This window comes from Podospora anserina, chromosome 7, assembly GCF_000226545.1.
Source record: "Podospora anserina S mat+ genomic DNA chromosome 7, supercontig 1".
NCBI lineage: Eukaryota > Fungi > Ascomycota > Sordariomycetes > Sordariales > Podosporaceae > Podospora > Podospora anserina.
In genome coordinates this window covers 462,028-482,272 of record NW_001914854.1, presented here as the reverse complement: position 1 = coordinate 482,272, position 20,245 = coordinate 462,028, and the positions used below count along the sequence as shown (strand labels likewise).

At 52.2% G+C, this 20,245-nt stretch overlaps 5 protein-coding genes across 5 annotated transcripts, besides 10 other annotated features; 2 read left to right on the top strand and 3 right to left on the bottom strand.

The window, feature by feature from the left end:
* Positions 1-41: a long terminal repeat (LTR crapaud).
* Positions 42-72: 31 nt separating this feature from the next.
* Positions 73-343: a long terminal repeat (LTR grenouille).
* A 237-nt stretch (positions 344-580) lies between these two features.
* Positions 581-646: a long terminal repeat (LTR pelodytes).
* A 13-nt stretch (positions 647-659) lies between these two features.
* Positions 660-698: a long terminal repeat.
* Positions 660-1,953: a repeat region (transposon rainette copie 9).
* Positions 760-1,797: a sequence feature (transposase pseudogene).
* Positions 1,914-1,953: a long terminal repeat.
* A 251-nt stretch (positions 1,954-2,204) lies between these two features.
* Positions 2,205-2,584: a long terminal repeat (LTR crapaud).
* A 439-nt stretch (positions 2,585-3,023) lies between these two features.
* PODANS_7_3555 (uncharacterized protein) lies at positions 3,024-3,565 on the bottom strand (the record flags this gene model as incomplete). The annotated part of the gene is made up of 3 exons (XM_001907625.1): positions 3,024-3,096; positions 3,202-3,404; positions 3,473-3,565. 3 exons carry the CDS (start codon positions 3,563-3,565, stop codon positions 3,024-3,026), a joined length of 369 nt encoding a protein of 122 aa, XP_001907660.1.
* A 993-nt stretch (positions 3,566-4,558) lies between these two features.
* Positions 4,559-4,709: a long terminal repeat (cardioglossa).
* Positions 4,710-5,598: 889 nt separating this feature from the next.
* On the top strand, positions 5,599-7,873 carry PODANS_7_3560 (uncharacterized protein; the record flags this gene model as incomplete). The annotated part of the gene is made up of 6 exons (XM_001907624.1): positions 5,599-5,884; positions 5,941-5,975; positions 6,035-6,749; positions 6,836-7,279; positions 7,362-7,667; positions 7,734-7,873. The coding sequence occupies 6 exons, from the start codon at positions 5,599-5,601 to the stop codon at positions 7,871-7,873; spliced, it is 1,926 nt and encodes a 641-aa protein (XP_001907659.1).
* A 216-nt stretch (positions 7,874-8,089) lies between these two features.
* PODANS_7_3570 (uncharacterized protein) lies at positions 8,090-9,483 on the bottom strand (the record flags this gene model as incomplete). The annotated part of the gene is made up of 2 exons (XM_001907623.1): positions 8,090-9,209; positions 9,266-9,483. 2 exons carry the CDS (start codon positions 9,481-9,483, stop codon positions 8,090-8,092), a joined length of 1,338 nt encoding a protein of 445 aa, XP_001907658.1.
* Positions 8,126-8,191: a repeat region (rgion duplique sur le chromosome 1).
* A 1,600-nt stretch (positions 9,484-11,083) lies between the features above and the next one.
* On the bottom strand, positions 11,084-12,250 carry PODANS_7_3580 (uncharacterized protein; the record flags this gene model as incomplete). The annotated part of the gene is made up of 1 exon (XM_001907622.1): positions 11,084-12,250. The coding sequence occupies one exon, from the start codon at positions 12,248-12,250 to the stop codon at positions 11,084-11,086; it is 1,167 nt and encodes a 388-aa protein (XP_001907657.1).
* A 2,058-nt stretch (positions 12,251-14,308) lies between these two features.
* Positions 14,309-16,619, top strand: PODANS_7_3590 (uncharacterized protein; the record flags this gene model as incomplete). Its single annotated transcript, XM_001907621.1, has 2 exons — positions 14,309-15,486; positions 15,539-16,619. 2 exons carry the CDS (start codon positions 14,309-14,311, stop codon positions 16,617-16,619), a joined length of 2,259 nt encoding a protein of 752 aa, XP_001907656.1.
* Between the last annotated feature and the right edge of the window lie 3,626 nt (positions 16,620-20,245).

The following is a 20,245-nucleotide window of genomic DNA, read 5'->3' as shown; positions in this document are numbered from 1 at the left end:
GACCTTGGGACCGTGGACCGTTGACTTACAGACGGTCCTCGATCCACTCCTGATTGGCCGATACTGGACCGTGACACTTGCTCGCAGGCCGCACTTCACGCAGGACAAAGAAAAGGCACTATGGGCTTGCAGGCTATATAATAAGCACCGGATTGGCCTAATCAGAGGGCCAGAATTGCCTGCACGCGTGCAAGGCACAAAATTTGAAGAAGTAGAAGTCGATGTCTTGTCTAAAATAGAATGTGAGAAGCAGATAGCTTATATACATAACCCCTGAACCCCCCGAATCCTCCGAGAGCCCCACTTCCTTATTCATACCCTTAGGCTTGTGGCCGCACCCCAAGCCAACAGGTGGTCAAAGCTCGGTCGGCTGGAATCAAAAGCCCTGCCCTGCAAGCCTTTGTCGATATTTTCCTTCTTTTCTTCTTCAACTTGCAATTCAATCAATTGGTCTAAGCAATACTGTTTGCTTTGTTTCAGTGTTCTGCCTTACCTACTGTGACAAAGAGGATGTTACTAAAGGGAGTATAGAAAAGGGTCTCTTTTTGCTTAGTTTTGGGGGGGTCTACTGTTTAGATAACCATAACTGGCTCCACAAGGAGCTTGGGCCAACCTGGGCTAGGTTGTTTAGGTTTGCAGGATTTCTAACAACACTTTTACTGTGGTGCAGGGGTAAGTTTTGCCTTCTTGTCAAGTACTCGCGCTAGTCAAGGTCCACCCTGACGATTGTATTCTACAAAATAATCACCATATCTATAGCTAGTATTTTGTATGCATACCATTCGCTGCAATTACTGCCTCACACCGACTGGGCATCGAATCCAACAGCGTTTGAAGGTAAGATTCCGGAAGCTCTTGCCAGGCCTCCTCCACGTACCTCTTCAACTTCGCGTACGACGGCTTCTCCTCAAGGCCGTATTTATCCTCAATATAATCCTTCATCCAATTCCAACAGGATTTAATAGGGTTTAAATCTGGGGAAAAAGGAGGCCAATTAACTACTTTAATCTTCCTATTCTCAAGATCCTTCTTCGTACCGGCCGCTCGATGGCCAGGTGCGCCGTCCTGCATAAAAGAAAGCTGTAAATGGTGTTGCTCGAAGGTATCGTTAATAAATTCGTGGACGTTAGGAAGGATATTCTTTCGGTAAGAATACTTATTGATCGATCCCCATTCCTTTTCCCAGAAGATACTAGGGCCTTTAGTTGAGCCGTAAAAGTAGCCCCAGAATATCTACCCTCCTTTTCTCTGGTGCTTTTCAACGATATAAGTAGGGTCCCATTCCTCGTCGATTCGGCGTGTAATATACTGCTTACGGTGAGGACCACTAACTACCTAGGTTTCGTTACTCCAAAGGATTGTACGCTATTGTTCGAGAGTCCAGTCTTTATGTTCTATAGCCCAGGCCAGTCGCTTTTGCTGGTTGGCTTCTGAAATAGGAGGCTTCTTCCGAGTAACTCGACGGCGAAATCCGTGGCGGTAAAGGGCGTTGCGAATCGTAATCCAGTTAAGAAGGGAGTTGAAAAGGGCAATAGAAAGCTCCAGGAAGCTCATCCGACGGTGTGCCTTTGATTCACACACATACCGAATAAGCTCGAGCTCTTGATCGGCCGTAATAACGCGTGGTCGGCCAGATCGTGGGGCGACCTCGGCCGCCGGGGCTCGTATCGCATGGCGGATTTGGTATTTCGTATAACCAGTGGTTTCTTGAATTCGGGGTTGGCTAAGGTGGCCGTCGAAATAAAGGGTACGAATTCGTTGACGCTCTTCAGTAGTAAGGTGGCGATTGGGAGCCATTGTGGTGCTGGCTGGCTGGCTAAGTGGTGTTGAAAGGTGGAAAATACTGGTCTGGAGGAAATTGCGGTAGAATTTTGGCCGAAGTTGGCCTAGCCAAAAAAACAAGGCCCTGGGCGGTACTTGACAAGGGGGCAAAACTTTTGTACGTAACCACAGTATACTAACACAAGAGACTATTTGCGAAAAGCGGGGGAATGGGTTTCAGTCTCTCGTACAGAGGATCTTTTGGTCTGCACCAATCCGTCAATAACGCGCTAAAAATAAGGAGAAATGATGGAAATGTCTGACTCACTTCTTTGGAGTATTTTACATATCTTTAGCCAAATCCCTCTTGAACCATATTTTAATCTCAGGTTATCCATCTTACCATATAACCATATAAAAAAGATCGTACTTATAAGCAGTTATGTGACGAACCCCTGTACAGAACCTCTGAAAGGGATACGGGTTGAAGGTAACTTCTGACAATTGGTTCGGTGCAGCTAAACAGTGCACAACAAGATGTCTCGATGTAAACACAAGATGCCGTGAATACAAGCTTGAATTGCATACTGCGGAACTGTCTATCTACACCAGCCAGTTCCTCCGTATATATAGTCCTTGTGCCAAGCCGTGATCAGTCTCCCAAGGCCACTGATCACCTCGGCTCAGTCTGCTTAGTGCCCTGATCACACTGATCACCTCTGCTTAGTCTGCTCAGTGCCCTGATCACACTGATCACTCTGCCTTCACTGTGATTGGCTCCCCTTATTCCCGTGGCCCCACAACCGTCCTATACCAGGGTTGTAACAAGTTAGTATATATCCTATCTGTTTATTATATAAGTAAACTGACCTTGTACGTCGCTTTATATATTTCCTTTAACCTCGCACTGGTGTAAGCATGTAAGTTTAACAGCGTGCTTTGGTCTACTCGGCTCCCTTCATGTACATAATTATGGTGGTTAAACAACCAGAGATGCTTTTCTATAGCTGTGTAGTTTTCTATCGTCAAGTTTGTCGGTGCTTTTTCCTCTACCGACAGAGGAATTTTATACCTGAGCACATATTGAATATACTTTATTATATTAGATGGCGGAAATATAAAATGAGCTATTTTTTTATACTTATATAGCACACGCTATCGTTGACGGTTTGGGAATGGATTTATTAGTTATTCTTTCCTATTGCAATATGAATCTTCGCATTTTGACTCGTATGGACTTTAGTGTTGGCCTTTCCAGATACTTATCTAACCGCCACTTGGTTGACCGTGAGACGGTCTCGGTGAAATGCTTCACTGTTTTCATGTCGCACGGGTCTGATGCTTCGAGTTTTTGCTGCGTACCTGATTTATGTTAGCACTAAATTCAACACAGCGATCTCCACAACATATGCTTCCCAGATCTTCATCATCCAGACATACCGCGGCTCAGTGGTATCACTAAGCTTTCTGCGGACGGGTTTATCGTCAATCTCAGATTTTTCCTCAGTGAGCCCATCCTGCAACGCCGCTTTAATCAGATCGTTCGGGTCTGTCGCCTTCCTCCCTCCTCGATTCTGAATCCCTTGGTCGGCTTCTGCTCTCCTAGTGTGGAGTTGGAAGGTGTAGACGGTGGAATATGATAACTGCTGAGCTTAGTTGGGTTTTGGGAACTTAAAAAGGACATCAATAAATATTGGGCTTTTGCTCCTACCTTTTCGCTCATTCTTGCCTGGTGATAAGTGACCCGTACACTAGCTTTCTTGGTAGCTCGGCCACCTTTGCTAGATTTGCTGCTTGCGTTCATTTTGAGCGATCATTTGGGAAGTTCAAAATGTGTAGATAGATAGAGTAGAAGGATATGAGACGCCCCTCTGAGTTCTTAGACAATGACAGAAGATAAAAACGTAGAGGGGAATTGTAGAGAGTGGGAGGAGTAAGGAAAAAAAAGAGATCTGAAGAGAAATGCTGGCCATTTATAGATACGTAGCCTAGGTAGACAAGACAATGGGTAGATACAGCCTCCTCTCGACCTTCCTCATGCCGTTTTCACAAGCGTACAGTATACGGTTTCAGGTGGCAACGGAGATTACCCTCGCTGGGTTGGGTTTGGGACACCGGCCAACATCCCCTACAGGCAGGTAGATATGCAGACGGAAAATGTCTTGATTACTTGCAAGAGTCCTACATCCGCACTCAGGTCTAGCGCTAAGAATATAGCCATTGTTGCATATATTCTCGGCCCCCTGAGACCAGTGATGGGAACACACACTGGCCCTGCGGTCGTAGTTTGCAATGCCCACCCCTTTGCTATTTAAATGAAGCAGGTTTTTTCATTTTGTAGACTAGCTCCGCACTAACTACATCAAGGAGTGTTTCTGGCATCCTCAATACCTGCAGGGTCGAACGACTCCAAAACCGGCTCCAGCCAGCGGCTCGAATTATAGATATTAGACGAACACATAATTTTCATTTTGTAGACTGCTCCGCATACTAGCTACATCAAGAAGCTGTTTTCGGCTCTGGCAAAGGCCCTTGTCATAACCTTCAATATCCTGAGTCGAACGACTCCAAAAACGGCTTCAGTGTTTCTACCTCACCGCTCCAGCATCTAATTCTCCTTACAGCAGTGTAAAGGCAAGACGTAGCTTACAATCTGCATATTGGTAGAGACATTCAAGTTAAGATGAGCTAGCACATGTTTGATGTTGAGTAAGGAGGAGGTCAGGCTGCTAGGCACAAATTGACAATTCTTGAGAGCGCACTTTCGGAGGAGGGTGAGCAAATTCTGAGCAATACATGAGCAAGGTGAGCAGACCCTGAGCAGTCCCTGAGCAAGGTGAGCAGACTGGAGTCGCAGATGAGCCGGTCCTGAGCTCCGCCTAATTTAGTTTGGATAAAGCGGCGAGAAGTCACGTGGCAAATTATGAACACATTCCGGTATTGTTACAGGTATGACGAAGCGAGTCGAGGGTAACAACTTGCTGCATCGCATTTATAATCATGGTCTTGCATCCGGAACTAACTGCAATGAAGATGATAAGGCCGAGTCAACAGAGATTGAATGATTGTCAATGCTGTCAGACTCTGCGCTGTCGGGGTTGAAAAGCTTGATGGTGGTGGATAAAGACCTTGTGCTTCGACCAAGTGGGTGTATTGCTTTGTAATGCAACATCAAAGAAGTTAACCAACACCACACAATGTTTTCCCGCTGGGCATAAAACCTTCATCGGAAATGCAATACCCGAACACCGGGCCGGAACCCGTCATTCGAGTCGGAGGCGGTAGGACAAATGTAACCTCCTGCACGATGCCGACTATCAGCACTTTCTTCTCCTCCTGTCAAGAGTTAGAAGTGGGTGATGTGGCATCTCACAGCATTGGCCAAACCCTACCTCTCTTACAGAGCCACCATCGCTTTTGACTGGCCGCCACCCGCCTCAGCTCGTCCCTACCCTCAACTCAGCTGTCCCTCGATGTCGATAGCTTCCACTTTCAGACAGATGCGCACAACATCCTCGACACGGCTTGCATGGACTGCCATTTCACACCATGACAACGAATTAAAGATGAACAAAGGCGCGTCAACCGCAAACGATAACGCCACGCTCTTCATGCACAGTCAAGCCAGAAGGATCATCATGGCATAGCTTTATCAGTAGTGATTCGCTCTAGACGCAGCTGGAAGGCGCTGCAAATTCCGGCCGATTATCGCCAAAATGAGGGGTTGACGGATGGCTGGGCTACATCAGGCCCTACTTGCCTGCACTTAAGTGAGGGTGGAATCCTCATGGTAGACAGAAGAACGACCCGGACAACTCTCATCTTGACTCTTACAAGATGGGTTTCCTCAAAACATGTCTCGACTTCCTCAGCCATGCTGCTTTCACCTCGTTTTCTCCTTTCGACGCCCTCTTTTCACCTCAACAGCCTCTGTTCGTTCCTACTCCCCCCGCGACATACAGCGCGGCCGACTTTGCAGGCGCCTACAGTCCACGGATCGATCCAGTTAGAGACTGTGTCTATCCCGCTCTCAGATACAATGGGTACAAGCCATGCAATAATGTCTCCAGGACATGCTGGCAGAGACGTGTAAAGTTCAAAGACTACGACATCAATGATGATTGTATATCTTCCACATCAAGCCCCTTGTTGACACTGCAATTGCTCATGATTGTACAGACGAAGTTACAACCCCTTTTGGCATAACACGAGAGGCAAGTTGATATCTTGTGTTCTGCATTGGCCATGATATAATTGCTAACGTGCTCAATAGTACTGGCTCACCGTCGACCAAGCTGACCTTAGGCCCGATGGTCAACCCAAGATCAACAGAGTAGCTCTGAACGGCACCTATCCAGGGCCCATCATTGAGGCCTGCTGGGGTGATAAGATTGTCGTCCATGTCAGAAACAAGTATCGCGACAATGGGACTACCATCCACTGGCACGGCCTCCGTCAGCTTTACAGCAACGACATGGACGGCGTCAACGGTGTCACTCAATGTCCAATCGCGTATGGCGAGGAATACACGTACGAGTTCCGAGCGAGGCAGTACGGACATACCTGGTATCACTCACATTATTCTCTTCAATATCCCGACGGCGTGGCTGGTCCACTCATTATTCACGGCCCAACTAGTGCCGAGTGGGATATTGACAATGGTCCCATCATGGTCGCTGACTGGCTCTACAACACTTCGTTTGCCGCCTTCAACTGTGAGGCCTACGACTGCGGCAACGAGACCCCTCCCAAGGCCGATAACATTGTCGTTAACGGCATCGGAGCCTTCAAACAATCCAATGGAAGATGGACGAACAACTACTTCAAGACCATGTTTAAACCAGGCAAAAAGCATCTGCTCAGACTGATCAACGGATCTGCTGCATCAAGCTTTGTTTTTTCCATCGACAACCACACCATGACTGTGATAGCCAGTGACTTGGTCGCCATCAAGCCTTACACCACAACCTCTCTTTTGCTGGGCATTGGTGCGTACCTAACCTCCTCCTTGACCAGACAACTACTAACCTTCTCCCAGGTCAGCGCTACACCGTCGTGGTAGAAGCCAACCAAGAGCCCAGCCTCTACTGGATGCGCACCACCCCCGCAGCCGGCTGCAGCGCCTTCCGCAAGAACCAAAAAGGCGAGTTCACCCAGGTCAAAGAAACAACCTCCTTCATCGCCTACGAAGGCGCCCCCAAGCTCCCCTACCCCGACTCAACCTCGGTCAAGCACAAAGGCGTAAACGACACCTGCATCGACGAATCCCACATCAGCCAAGACCGCCTCATCCCCATCGTCCCCTGGGAGGTGTCCGCCAAACCCAGCAACGACGTCTCCCATGGGTCATTCACGGCCGGGTATGAAAAGAACGCCAACCCGGATTTATACCCCCAACTGCCCTTCAAACACTGGCTCCTAGCCAACGGCCCGACTTCCCAACCACTCTGGGTGAATTTCAGTATGCCGACCATCCTCGACCCGTTTACCAACCCGCCGTTTTCTTCTATCACCAGATGTAAGTCCCGCTTTTCCCCTACCAAATTTGAACACCCGTTTCCCTCACCCAACCCAACCAACCTAGCTGACACTTGTCAAAGTCGAACAATCCTACGGCTTCGTCTACCTAATCGTAGACGGCTCCTTCCTCTTCAACCCAGACCCCAACTTCACCGCCATCCCCACCGGGCACCCCATCCACCTCCACGGCTCTGATTTTGTAATCCTCAACCAGGACTGGAAACCTTACGATCCAGTCAACTCTCCCAGGGACTTTAAATTCGATAACCCTGCCAGACGGGATACAGCGCTGTTGCCCAGTGGCGGGTATCTTGCTCTGGCGTTTAAGCCGGATAATCCGGGGGCGTGGTTGATGCATTGCCATATTGCTTGGCATGCTAGTTCTGGTCAGTTAACCCCCCTTCTGTTTTTTTTGTTTTTTTTGTTTTTGTTTGAGGCTGACAAAAAAACAGGGCTGGCACTGCAGCTTGTGGTCAGGCCGAGGGAGATACCCGATTACAACGGGGATTTGCTGCCCGTGCAGTTGGGGTGTGAGAGCTGGAGGAGGTGGGACAACAGGGATCCGATCGTGCAGACCGATTCTGGGATTTGATTTTTCCGATGATGGGACAAAGGTGAGTGAAAAAGGTGAGTTTCAACAACAACCTGGTTAAATATAAAAGTCATCGTGATGATGGATGACTGTATGCAAGTATCCATCTTTTCAAGGTTTATTATGTACGACACACAAGGTACTATTTACAATAAATCTCTCTCTTCCCCTCCTCATCCCCCCTGATCATCCTCTCCCTCAACAACAACAACCCCCTTACAAGCACTGAGAATACCACTGGTTCTGCGCCCGGCAAGTCGACCCCGAAGCGCAAACAGTGCACCCGCTCCACCCCTGACCACCGCACTGTCCCCACTTCTGAACACTGCAGCCGCCACCATTCCCAGGGTTGGGCACAGGAGTAGGCTGCACAGGAGTCTGAGTACTACCGCCGCCGTTGCCAGGATTAGGGTTGGAAGCCCCAGGCTGAGGCCCGGTAATCTCCACATTCCCAGGCAAACGATCAAACGGCCCGTCAATGTTCTCGGCCACCTTCTGGTTCTGTCTGCACTGGTTACCAGTAGCAATGCTCTGCGTCTTGAGCTGAGGGCAGTAAAAGTCGCAGTTGGCATCCATGGCACGCTGGAGGGAGTCGCCCTTCCACCCAAAGACGTAATCGCCGTGGGTGCCGTAGCCGGTGTAGTCGCCGTACGACCAGACAAACGGCTGGGAGCCGTCCTCGGGCCAGAGGCTGCGGTCGTTGAAGCGGCGGGTGTCCCAGAGGACCTCGTAAAATAGCTGGGGGATGCGGACGGGGTGGGAGGCGGGGCAGGGGCCGCCTGACTCAAAGGTCCCGCTGCTGGGGTAGGCGACGTGGGAGGAGTGATCGGGGGGGTCGAGAGTCTTGCCGTCCCAGCAGGTGGGGAAGCGGACGTTGGACATGATGCCCTCTCTGCAGGGCTGCTTGGGCATCTCGGTGGTCTCGCCGGTGCGGGTCGAGAGGGTCTCGAGGCAGGTGAAGGTCATCTGGCGGTAGCGAGACGCCTCGGCCTGGGTGCGGTACATGGGGTTACCGACAATCATGCGGAAGCCGGGCTGGAAGGCGGTGGGCTTGTGGTTTTGATAGGTGGCCGTGTAGTAGACGGTCATACCGCCGCCACGGGCACCGTCAAAGTCAATGTTGGGCCGCTGCGGGACCCGGATCAAGGTGCCGTTGCGGGCACGGAAGTAAAGGATGGCCGTCCAGTAGTTGGAGAAATCCTCAGAGAAGGTGCAGGTTGTGCAGGTGGCCTCCTCGCCAATGTTGTGTCTGTTGGGGTCCATGGTCACGTTGAACATGTTGCCACCGACGATCTGGTGGACGTGAGGAGACTGCATAGCACCTGGGAAGACGAGGCTGTCATGACCTGTTAGCACTCAACCTGCTCATGGCTGGTCCGAAAAAAGACATACGGATCGAGACGCTCGGTCACAAGCTCTGAGCACGAGAATCGAAGGACGGCATGGACGCTCGGGGCGCCAGCCAACGCCACGGCGGCGGCGAGGACGTTGCGGGAGTGCATCTTGATCGTGAGATTCGGTATACCCAACTCTATGAAGTGAGATATCCTGCTGGCTCCTTGACGACTGACTACCCGAGACCTTTCACCTCTGGAAGGGCGATCAGCCATCTTTTATCCTCTTCTGACCCCCGTGGATCTTCCAGATCAACCCCATGCTTCTCGGCCATCTGGTTCTGTCCGCAGCTATCTCTCTTCGAGAGCTACCATGCCTGTGTCGTTTGGTTCTGGTCCATTGTCACGGCGTGGCGTCCAGCATAACGTGACAACGAACAATGGAAGCATCCGTGCTTCGGCGAGAACCCGAACTAGCATTGGCCATGGAACAAAAGAAGCCGAGATTTAGTAACTCTGTGGGGTTTGATGGCTTTCGGCTGAATTACAGTGTCGCAGGCAAGACATTAGCCGTCCTATGCCCAACAACAAGAGACAGTGGGAGGCTCACAGGTGAGAATCTTCTTTGGAACCCCAAGCCCTGCCACGCTCGGGCGAAAACCAGCAAAATGCGGGGAACAGGGACAAGGCTCCCCAGAACGGGATCCGGGGACGGGGTGGGTTCGACCAAGTTTTCCACGTGCCTCCCCGCAGCCCGCATGGCGACTACCGTACTTTACAGCCCTAAAAGCGGTAGCGATTCTCGTCAAGGTTGTATTACGCCAAGGTTCCACCAACCCGGTCTGGTCTGATTCGGCATAAGACGGCGTATGCCTTCCGCATTGGGCCCGGAGTACCCCTTCCCGTTCACCTTGACACTGCTGCGTACAACACAGTTCCTGTGGGCCTTTCCTAACGGTCGACGGCGTGCGAGTCGGTGACAGCTCCAATTTCCCGAATCACGAGTTGGGAGAGCCGCGCTAGAGTGGTGTTGTCGACTGAGGTTTGGTATCATCGCGGGATGGGAGTGAGGTATTGCTGCCCATGATGTCCAGTTCAAATTCAGGCTCATTGTCCATGGCAACCTCAAGAGGCAACTGTATCACTAGCCACCCGCCTTGGCCAGCTACAATAGTAACTCTATTGTTGAAGTAGAACATTTCTCGAAGGCGACTGGTGAGCGAGAATGCAGGCTCACAAGCAGCTCGCACGAGGGGCGTCACCCGACAACGTGTGCATGAGACTGGGGATGGGGATAAATTCAAAGTACCGACTTTGCGGCTCCGTGACAGACTTGTTCAACACACGTTGTTGTTTCCCGTTGGCCATGTGACGATATATTCAGTCTGCGGACGCTTACACAGCTGCGCCAACGTTGTAGCATCCTATCAGACTTTCTTGCAATGAACCTTGGCAGAAGAGGCAAACCGGGCTATAGAGAAGATGAGGATGCTGCGGTCATTTGCACATATTGCCTCGATATGAGGCGTTCCTGCAGAGAACAACCAATTCCTTTCTAGAACCTCGCCCTGACCTGGCGGGTGGGACCTCCGTCCGCTCCGATATTAAAGCAATATACGCATTCCGGGTTCGGCGTGTCTCCATCCAGGCCGTGATGACGATGTGGTTGCAAATTCTTCGCTGTTTCTTTGTTGAAGGTCGGACTTATCGGCTCGTTCTTGACCACCCCTCCCCCCGCCCCCAACGGTGAGTTGTTTGAGATGTGCATGGAAGACACGATATCCTCGGCTTGACGGCAAGGTCCGGCTTTCAAACATCAGCCGCAAGCGAAGGCGGCGGAAGGGAGTCCTTCGATCTGCTTCCAGAACAAAGTCGATCACAGGGACTGGAGGAACTTGAGAATCTCCCGAATCACAGCATCCGGCTGCTCTTGCTGTACCCAGTGTCCAGCCCCCTCAACCAACGTCGCGCCCCTGAACATTCCGTTTTTGACCCATTCCTCGTTCTCGTACCCTTGGAGAGCTCCAGGTCGTTGGTAGTTTCCCCAGTCCTTGACTCCGCTGATGAATGCAACCGGAACCTCAATCTTTTTTCCAGCAAATAGCCACATGTCACCTGCAGCCTTCTTGTTATCCTGGACCCCCACGGTTTGTGCTCGATACCAGTTCAGAGCGCCCTGGAAGCCAGTTCGCTTCCACTCAGAACAATAGAGCTCCATCTCGTCCTTGCTCAGCCACCTTTCGGTCTTGGAAGCATCCTCTCCCACCATGTTTTCATGGACCATCGTTGGCATTGTTTGGTCTCGGCGCATGATGTAGTACTCTGGCATTTTCGCCAACTGGTCCGCAGTCCAGGCATCCAGTGGGTAGGGCTCGTTCTTCTCCCAGTCGGCCGACTTGAGGTGAAAATAGCCTCTGAGGAAGGCCTCAAGCCCTTGGGGTGGCACGTCCCAATCCTTGGCAGCCGGAGCAGTTGAGTTGTACCACTTGTAATGTTTTCTCGGCGGAGAAAGAGCAGCCAAATCCGTGTGTATATCTTTTCCGTCCTTCGGGCTACTGAGAGGGGGAGTTGAAGGGGGGTGATAAGGGTGGCTCATGTGAACCGTGGAGAGAAACATGTCTGGCCGTATCAAGGCCGCCACGGCAGCGCTCACAGCGCCAAAGTCATGCCCAACAATGCTGCGTACTTGGGTATATCCCAACTTGTAAACCAGACACACCAAATCGCGCACTAGATTTGTCAGAGACCATTCTGCCAGGTCGGTATCTTCAAAGTTTCTCCGAGGCCACCCAGTTGTTCGGCCGTATCCACGCTGGTCTGGAGCCACACAAAAGTAGCCTGCTTCGGCAACGGCGGGTAGAACTTTGCGCCATGAGTAGGCCAGCTCCGGGTAGCCGTGGGTGAATAAAACGAGGGGTTTTCCTGGTTTTCCTGCTTTGAGCACATGGAAGGTGAGACCACAAGATGATGTGCAGTCGATGTAGTCTTCGATGATGCCATTAGGTAGAGGAAGCGGAGGAAAGGCACTTGAAGTCGTGGCCATTGTGTGTTAAGTGAAAGATTCAAGAACTGGTTTGCTGATGATGATCTTGCTGCAATCTGACGGCAACTTCTTGACGCCGTCGTCACTTGTGAGGGGTCAAGTCAGCGGATTGAACTGGTGATGGGCAAAGTGGAATCATGTGAAGGCTCCTCAGACCTGACATAATCACGCCGCGGTAGTGTCCCTGAAGGCTGATTGGCGGCGGCCAGATATCCCGCAATCCAGTTTGGAATGGCATCTTGTCCAATGATGTCAGCGTCGACAACTCCCGAAGACAGCGCATCTTGGTACGAAGTGTCGGCTGCCAAATAAAAGAAGAAATCAAAGCCAATGACGTCCAAGATCAAGACCCCACCAGAATGAGACTTCGAGATGGTGTTCCAGGGATGACCTTGTGGAAGGATGTTGTGGGCCGTTGTCCGGGATTGCGGCTGAGCAAATCTGGGGAAGGCCGTTGGCTGAAGTTCAGCTCCCCGCCTCACGTCGGCGGGCCATGGCGGGGTTGAGGAGGACCAAAGAGAGGCTTGAATGTGGCTCTGGTATCGGTGAGACGTGCAGAGAGATGTGTCTCAACCACCAACCAGCTTCCAGAACGGAATCAACAAAATAACAAAGCGGTGTGCTGCTCCTGAAGAAAGGGAACGGCCACTCCGGGAACTCTTTCTTGTCTGCCCTGGCGAGAAAAAGACGGGAGGATGTCCCCATTGTTCAAGGTTTTCGCAGCCGTTTGAGCAAGGCCACCACCTCGTGGCTTCGGGCACCCAGCTAGATCTGTTTTACCAGAAAGTTAGTGTAGACATACAGTTTCGCAAGCACCTAGAAAGCGAGGACTGGGCGGCTTGGAGAACCCTGAAGACCCTGAGTGTTGCAAAGACACCAAATGGTCTTTTGTAGTGTAGAGTTACCGTTTTGGATAAATGATTTGCATCGCTACCGATCTCCTCACATTGGCCTTTTCCAAGCCCGCCTCCCCATCGCTAACTTTGAAGGCAACAACAGCATTAACGTCAACAAACAAAAAAAATACACATCAGCCACCGCGCTTTTGTAGCATGCATCTCACCGCCTGTAGATTCCAAAACAGAAAATGTAAACCTGGCAGCATCCCTTGATGCTTATGAAGCATTCGTATCCCTTTCCTCCATCTGCAGAATCTCTCTGGTCACCCGGCCAAACAAGCACTGCCAAGAGCCAAGTCCAAGCCCTGAGCCTGGACCACAGCACAGGCCGTGCCGCACCTGAGTCCCCCCCAACAAGAGTCCAAGACAACCAAAACAGAAGCAGTCTTCTTCAGGTGCCGCACACGCCTCTCATCAGCCCTCTTTCTTTTCTGTCCTCTACAATCTCACCTACATTTTTAATCTACCCGTCCGTCGTTAAATGCCTTTGTTGTCGATGTTGTTTCCCCTGCCGTAGACAAAGAAACAGCTCAGCCTGCCCTGACTCGGAGATTCCAGCCCTGCGTCGCAACAGACAGATTGGAGAGAGACAGGACCAACAGAAAGTCGATCATCCATTACTCCCCCTTTCCAAGTTTCTCGTTGCCGAGTGCCAGTTCGCCCCCCAGAGATCAAGGCACGCTATCGCTCAAATCCGTTCGTCCCCACTGGTCTGCCCATGCAAGGCCCTGCCAACCAGGACGTCCCGACCTTCTCGATTCGACCCTTCGACCCTGAAAAATTGTTCAGGGACCTACCCGTTCGCTATCCGCCACCGCGACCGAGGGAGAGTGACATCCGTAAATAGGGGAGCGAGCGAGCATATCATATCAGGGGACGCAGGTTGCCCATCGTCAAGTCACCCGTTACGAGGGCAAGGGCAGTCAGTCAGTCATCACAGACAGAACCTTGGGAGCCGGCGCATCACGCAGACCGCTCCATCACCATTAATCGGCTTCCACTACGGATACGGGCTCGAGCCTGCCCCTCGGTTCTGCCGTTTCTCTGCTCGACAACGACGACGACGACGACGACGACGACGCCCAAGCCGTAACACACGTCGGCTTGACCCATCCGCTTCGTTTTCCTCCGCATTACATTCTCCAAAGCGTCCGTCATCATGTCCACCCAGTCATCCACTCGCCCTAGGCGCAACTCGGCGCACCCCGTGTCGTCGCGCGCTCGAGGCGTGAGCTTGTCTTTTGCGACGCGACAGGATTCGGGATTGTTGGCGCTGGAGGACAATGGTTTTGAAGACTTTGCTCGCCTGTCTCTGGAGAAGAGCAGGAGCCACGGCTTCTCCGGGCGGGAGCATGTCCATGTGCATGACCACGACGGAGCACCCGGCTCCTCCAAGGCACCGCACCAGGGAAACATCAAGAGGATGCTCCGACGGGCTTCTGTCTCTTTCAAAACAAACGTCAAAGGCTTCATGCACCGGCGCACCTCGATCCCCGCTTCCACGGTCTTTTCCACAGACAGCCACGACTCAAAGTCCCCCTTTCTGAGCTCGTCCCCGGCAAACTGCGACCGACCTGCCACGTCTCACTCCACATGGCACCGTCTGCGGCAAGCCACAAGCTTCCATCGCCATTCGAGGGTGCTGTACACCGGTCATGGTGAGCGCGCCTTTGGACATGATCTCGCGACCATCCAATCGCCGACCTTCCCCGTCCCCGGGTCCGGCGGGCAGCCTCCCATTATCCCGCGCAACACGGGTGCTGCTGCGAGGCAAGCGGCGGCAGCCATTGCCTGCAGTGGTAGGCAAGGATACGAATTTATGGAGTTCCAGAGGCCGCACCCGAGCTGGCTCGATGATGATTTCTTTGGTGACAGCGAGAGCGGCATCGGAATTGCCTTGACAAGCTCCTCCGAGATCGATGCGGGTGGTGGCTCCAAGGGCGAGCTGTCATCTTATGGGAGCAGCGAGAAGACCGACATTGTCAAGGTTGACTTTATCTCGCAGCTGCCAACGGAGCTGGCTATTCTTATCCTCGCCGAGCTCGATGGCCCGACTTTGGGGACGGCCAGTCTGGTCAACAAGCGCTGGGCTCATGTTGTCGAGAACCGGCATGTCTGGCGGGAGTCGTTCTTGCGGGAAAAGACGACGGCTTATGCCACGGGTGGAAGTATCCAGCCCGGGAGTGGTTTGGGAGTTCCGTTTGTTCACCCCGGGAATGACTGGAAGAACATATACAGGGCCAAGGAGCAGCTCGATCGCAACTGGAAAGAGGGCAAGGCTCGCCCGGTGTATTTGAACGGTCACACCGACAGCATTTATTGCCTGCAATTCGATGAGTATGTTTTACTTCTTGTCTTTCATCTTGTGGCTCAGCTAACCGAACAACAGAGACAAAATCATCACCGGATCTCGCGACCGCACCATCCGGGTCTGGGATATGCGCACCTACGCCTGCAAACTCGTCATCGGTTCCCCGGAAGTGGTCAACGATCCCGCCCTCTCCATCGTCTATGACCCCAGCGGCAACCCAATTCACTACGCTCACCTCCCCGACCTCGACCCGACTCCTGGCCCCGACGGTCTCCCCCGCGCCACAGTCCGCGCTCACCACTCCGTCCCCACCATCCTCTCCCCTTCCATGCACCACAAAGCCTCCATCCTCTGCCTCCAGTACGACGACGAAATCCTCGTCACCGGCTCCTCGGACGCGACCTGCATCGTCTACAGCATACGCTCCGGCTATCGCCCCATCCGCAAACTAGCCCACCACTCGGCCGCTGTTTTGGATCTCGTCTTTGACGACAAGCACATTGTCACCTGCAGCAAGGACATCTCCATCTGTGTCTGGGACCGCGCAACAGGCGCCCTGATCAAGCAGCTCCGCGGCCACTCGGGCCCCGTCAACGCAGTCCAAATGCGGGGCAACACCATCGTCTCCTGCAGCGGCGACTTCAAGGTCAAGCTCTGGAACATTGACTCGGGCAAAAACATTCAAGAATTCGTCGGGCACACCAAGGGCCTGGCGTGCAGCCAGTTTTCCGAAGACGGGAGGTGGATCGCGTCTGCGGGCAACGACAAGATCATCCGGATCTGGGACGCCAACACGGGAGAGTGTGTCAGGGAGATGAAGGCGCATGATAACCTTGTCAGGAGCCTGCACGTGGACTCTGTGTCGGGGCGGCTGGTGAGCGGGAGCTATGATAGCGACATTAAGGTTTGGGATATGGAGACAGGGCAGCCGCTGTTGGATTTTCCAAAGTGGCATTCGAGTTGGGTTTTGAGTGCGAAGAGTGATTATAGGAGGATTGTGAGTTCGGGGCAGGATCCAAAGATTTTGATTTTGGATTTTGGGGCGGGGGTGGAGGGGGTGGAGATGTTGGAGAGTAGGAGGCGGGTTGTGGAGGAGGTGGGTTTGGGTTTGGGTTGTAGGGGGGAGCAACAGCAGCAGCAGCAGCAGGAGTGGCTTTGACATAGGTGATTTTGTCTTTTTTGGGCGCGGCATCAGCGATTGCTGGCATTTTACACTTAGGGAGCCTTGGACTAGCCATTGCTTTTTGAGGCTGGTTTTTTTCTTTTTCTGGCCTTGTCTTGTTCATTTTGCATTGCGACTGGGGAGTTGTTTGTGCTTTTTTTCTTCTCTCTTTGGGCAGGATGGGACGGACGGATTGGATGGGACGAGATTGACGAGGATGAGGGCAAATGTATGTCCTGGATATGTGTGGAAGGATGGATATGTATGTTGGTTCCGAGTGGGAGAATGGAGGAATGAGTGTTGAATGAATGGGTGGATGGATTGGATGGAGACAAGGGAAGCGAGCATCTCGACGCCTTTCTTTTTCTTCATCTTTTTTAAATTTTTTTAAATTTTTTTGCAAAGTCTTTGAGCTTTTCGCGGTTTATCAGGGGTAGAGATGAGATACAGGGGACTGGTGCCTCTGCTATTATAGAAGTATTTTAATTGTTACACTTTTTTTCACAACCGACAAAACAAAAATAAGCTCACGGAGGGAATCATGCCGTTTCTGTGTGCTTTTGACATGTTGAGGAATTTTGGGGTATTAGACAGCATTTGATGCTGTGAATGGAGACGTGAAGGCACTGCTTGATGCTATTCAGTCGGTCACACGTTGGACTCTTGGTCAACACGGGGTGACATGGGCACTGCAGGAGGAAAGGGGCAGGAAGAGGAGAGCACTCAAGGAGGCAGGACACGTGGCTGGCTTTGCTGGGAGGGGTTTGTGGAGGAGCGAGGCTCTGGATAGAGTTTGTTTGTGTCATGGTGACCACGTTTTTTGGGAGGGGTTTTTTATTTTATATGTCTGGAAGCAATATTATGTATGTCTTGGGATTGTTAAGGAGTTGTTGGTTCTTCTCCTGACCCCCGAAGTTGTGCCATTGGCCTGCCGACCGGTCCGGTGACACAAACGGAGGGAAAGGACCGAGAGCGAGAGGGTGGTCAGGGGATGGGTTCCGTGCGTGCCGCCCGCGAGTCGGGAGGGTTTGCCACCGCTTTGCCGGTTGCCACAACGTCCCATTGACAATGGAGGATCTGGACTGGCAGCGGCGGATATATGATGACCAAGGAATGGGCTTATGATCAAACGTTATCGTCGGCGGAATTTTCATGGAGGCTACGGCAAACAAGGCGACGTCGATGCATAAAGTATTGAAAGCAAGAGAATCTTGAGGTCAGAACAAGAATATTCTTCCACCATCGAGTCGAAAGTCCCCCCTCCCTCAACTGTGTGCATGTAACTGCAACGTAGCCTCCAGTGTCTCAGGTTGACGATGTGATGTGTCTGGCGGCGGCTCTACTGGTGACTTGTCTTGCATGTGCCTGCCAAGAAGAGAATGATGGAACAAATCGAGAGACATGGCTGGTGATGACAAAGATATTCACCGGCGAGAAAAAGACGGCCGCGAGACAGACCGAAATGTTCCTGGACGGAGAATAGGTCAAGTTGGGAGAGGATACTCAAACGTAGGTAGGCAGCTGAAGAACAAGGGGAAAAGGAAATTTGTGCAAGTGTTTGTGTAGGTTCGGCCGAGTAACTTGAACCCTGGAATGGACGACAAACTAACTGCCCTGCCTGTGATGTGATGGAGATTGATGATGAAGAAATAAATGACCCTGAGGAAGGAAGCAAGCGAGGAGGTCAATATATCTGCGGCAAACTCATGGCCAAGAGAATGGCTATGGGTGTGCTCTGGCTACCTTATGGGGTGCTTGCTGTTTCCGTCCCATATTATAGCGCACTCAAAGTTTGTGAGACACGCGGAGGTAAGCCACGAAGCATTGGTAGGGTGGTAGTACGACGGAGGACGTCTGCCGACAGCAACGGGAGGCAGTTGTCCCCCTGTTCTACGCCGCGTAGATGCCTCTGGTGGCGCCATGGGTTGCAATGGGCCACTCACAGCGGGCGGCAGGTCCGCAAGGGGAAGTTTCTCAAACACTGCAGAACAGGCTGTGATGTGTGTGCATGTGTGGATGTGTGTGAGAAGACGGTGGTGGGGGCGGCACTGAATGGCTGGGAAGAGCCGCCCGGGAATGGTGGGGTTACAAAGCCAGTGGAGTTCTACTTTAAGGTATCCCCAGAGACCCCACACTGGGTTTTGAAACGCTGCCACAACCGGCGGTCGTTTTGCACACAGCAAGAGATGGTGAGGCCATCAAGAAATAGACAGGGCACCACCAGTCAATTTCTCTCGGTCGAATTCTACATACACCACTAGTTTTCCATCACCGCCTCAAAGTAATATCTCGCAGTTTCTCTCCTCTCCAAGTGTCCAGTGGCCAATTGTTTCTCACGGCCCAAGCGCTTCGGTTCTTGATGTGTGGATGCACTCCACAAGATAAGATCAAGCCACCATCTCTGCCAAGACCCGCCTCGGCGATCTTCCACCAGTCCCTGTGAAGCCGCCCCCTGTGTGCGCCACAACACCGACACGGAGACATCATTCCATTCCAGAGCACCACAGCACCCGCAGCGATCGACGGTTGCATGAAGAACCCCCCTTGAATATCAACCTTGTATCCTGCCCAACCTTCCACCTGGTCGTGCCGTCTGATGCCTTGTTATCCTGTCGCCAGACCCAAGAGCTTGCCTGCTGTCTGCTGTGCCGAGCTATGGAGCTACTGCTACGGTAGCATGTTTGGACCACCTGGTGCTCCCAGCCAATTGCGAGCCCGGCGAACCCCGTGTTTCTTTTCTTCAAGATCAGTCCCCACCGAGTGAGGCCCGATTTCTAGAGCTGTCAACCATGCAAGATCTTAAGGTCCATGGGATGATGATTCGCCCATGAGCTGTCCAAGAGTCATCGCCTCCATCACCCCAGGTACCTTGCCCCATACCTCTTCCCCCCTCTGCCCGCCAGTGACAATACTGCCCCTCGCGCCGGTATGGGGGGGTGGGGAAGGCTGACGTTCCTATGCTTTCAAGGCACCCGGCGGCAGATCAATGCTTGTCCAGACCCCACATATCCCCCGAGGCCAGGTTGGTACTGCTGTCACGGCGGACCTTGTCGTGCTTGTACCTGCGTGGTGCAAGACAGCAGTGATCATGGGGCGGCTATTCACTTGCCACCAGCTATGAATGCCGTCAGATACGTCCAGGAAACCCTGTCTGATGAAACATGGGACACATGGACCGACACATGCAGTATAAGACTGGATGCCGCCGGACACCAATGCAGCCCCCGGACCCTTTTCTCACCCTCACTCAGCGTAAACAACAGGCTTGGGCTGTTTAACTACCACATCTTCCAACATCCCAATCTGACGGTCACTTCATCTCTCTTCTCCTCACACTCCCGAGTCGCTCTCTGCCGGCAGTGAATCAGCAAACCTGGCTGGGCCGGCACATTTCACAAAGTAAGTCTTCATCTGATCACCTTTCTATTCGTGCTCTCTACATTGGGATAAACACATGGACAAACACTCAAGTGATGGAAGTGGAGCGTGGGAACCACATGGAGCTTCACCTCCATAGCTTTGTCTAGAAGAGAGGGACCTGGGAGGATGGCAAAGGTTGCTCTGGCTTCCAACAATGCCATTCATCCCAATTTTTGGGGCGAGCACCTTGACGGCCTGGCACG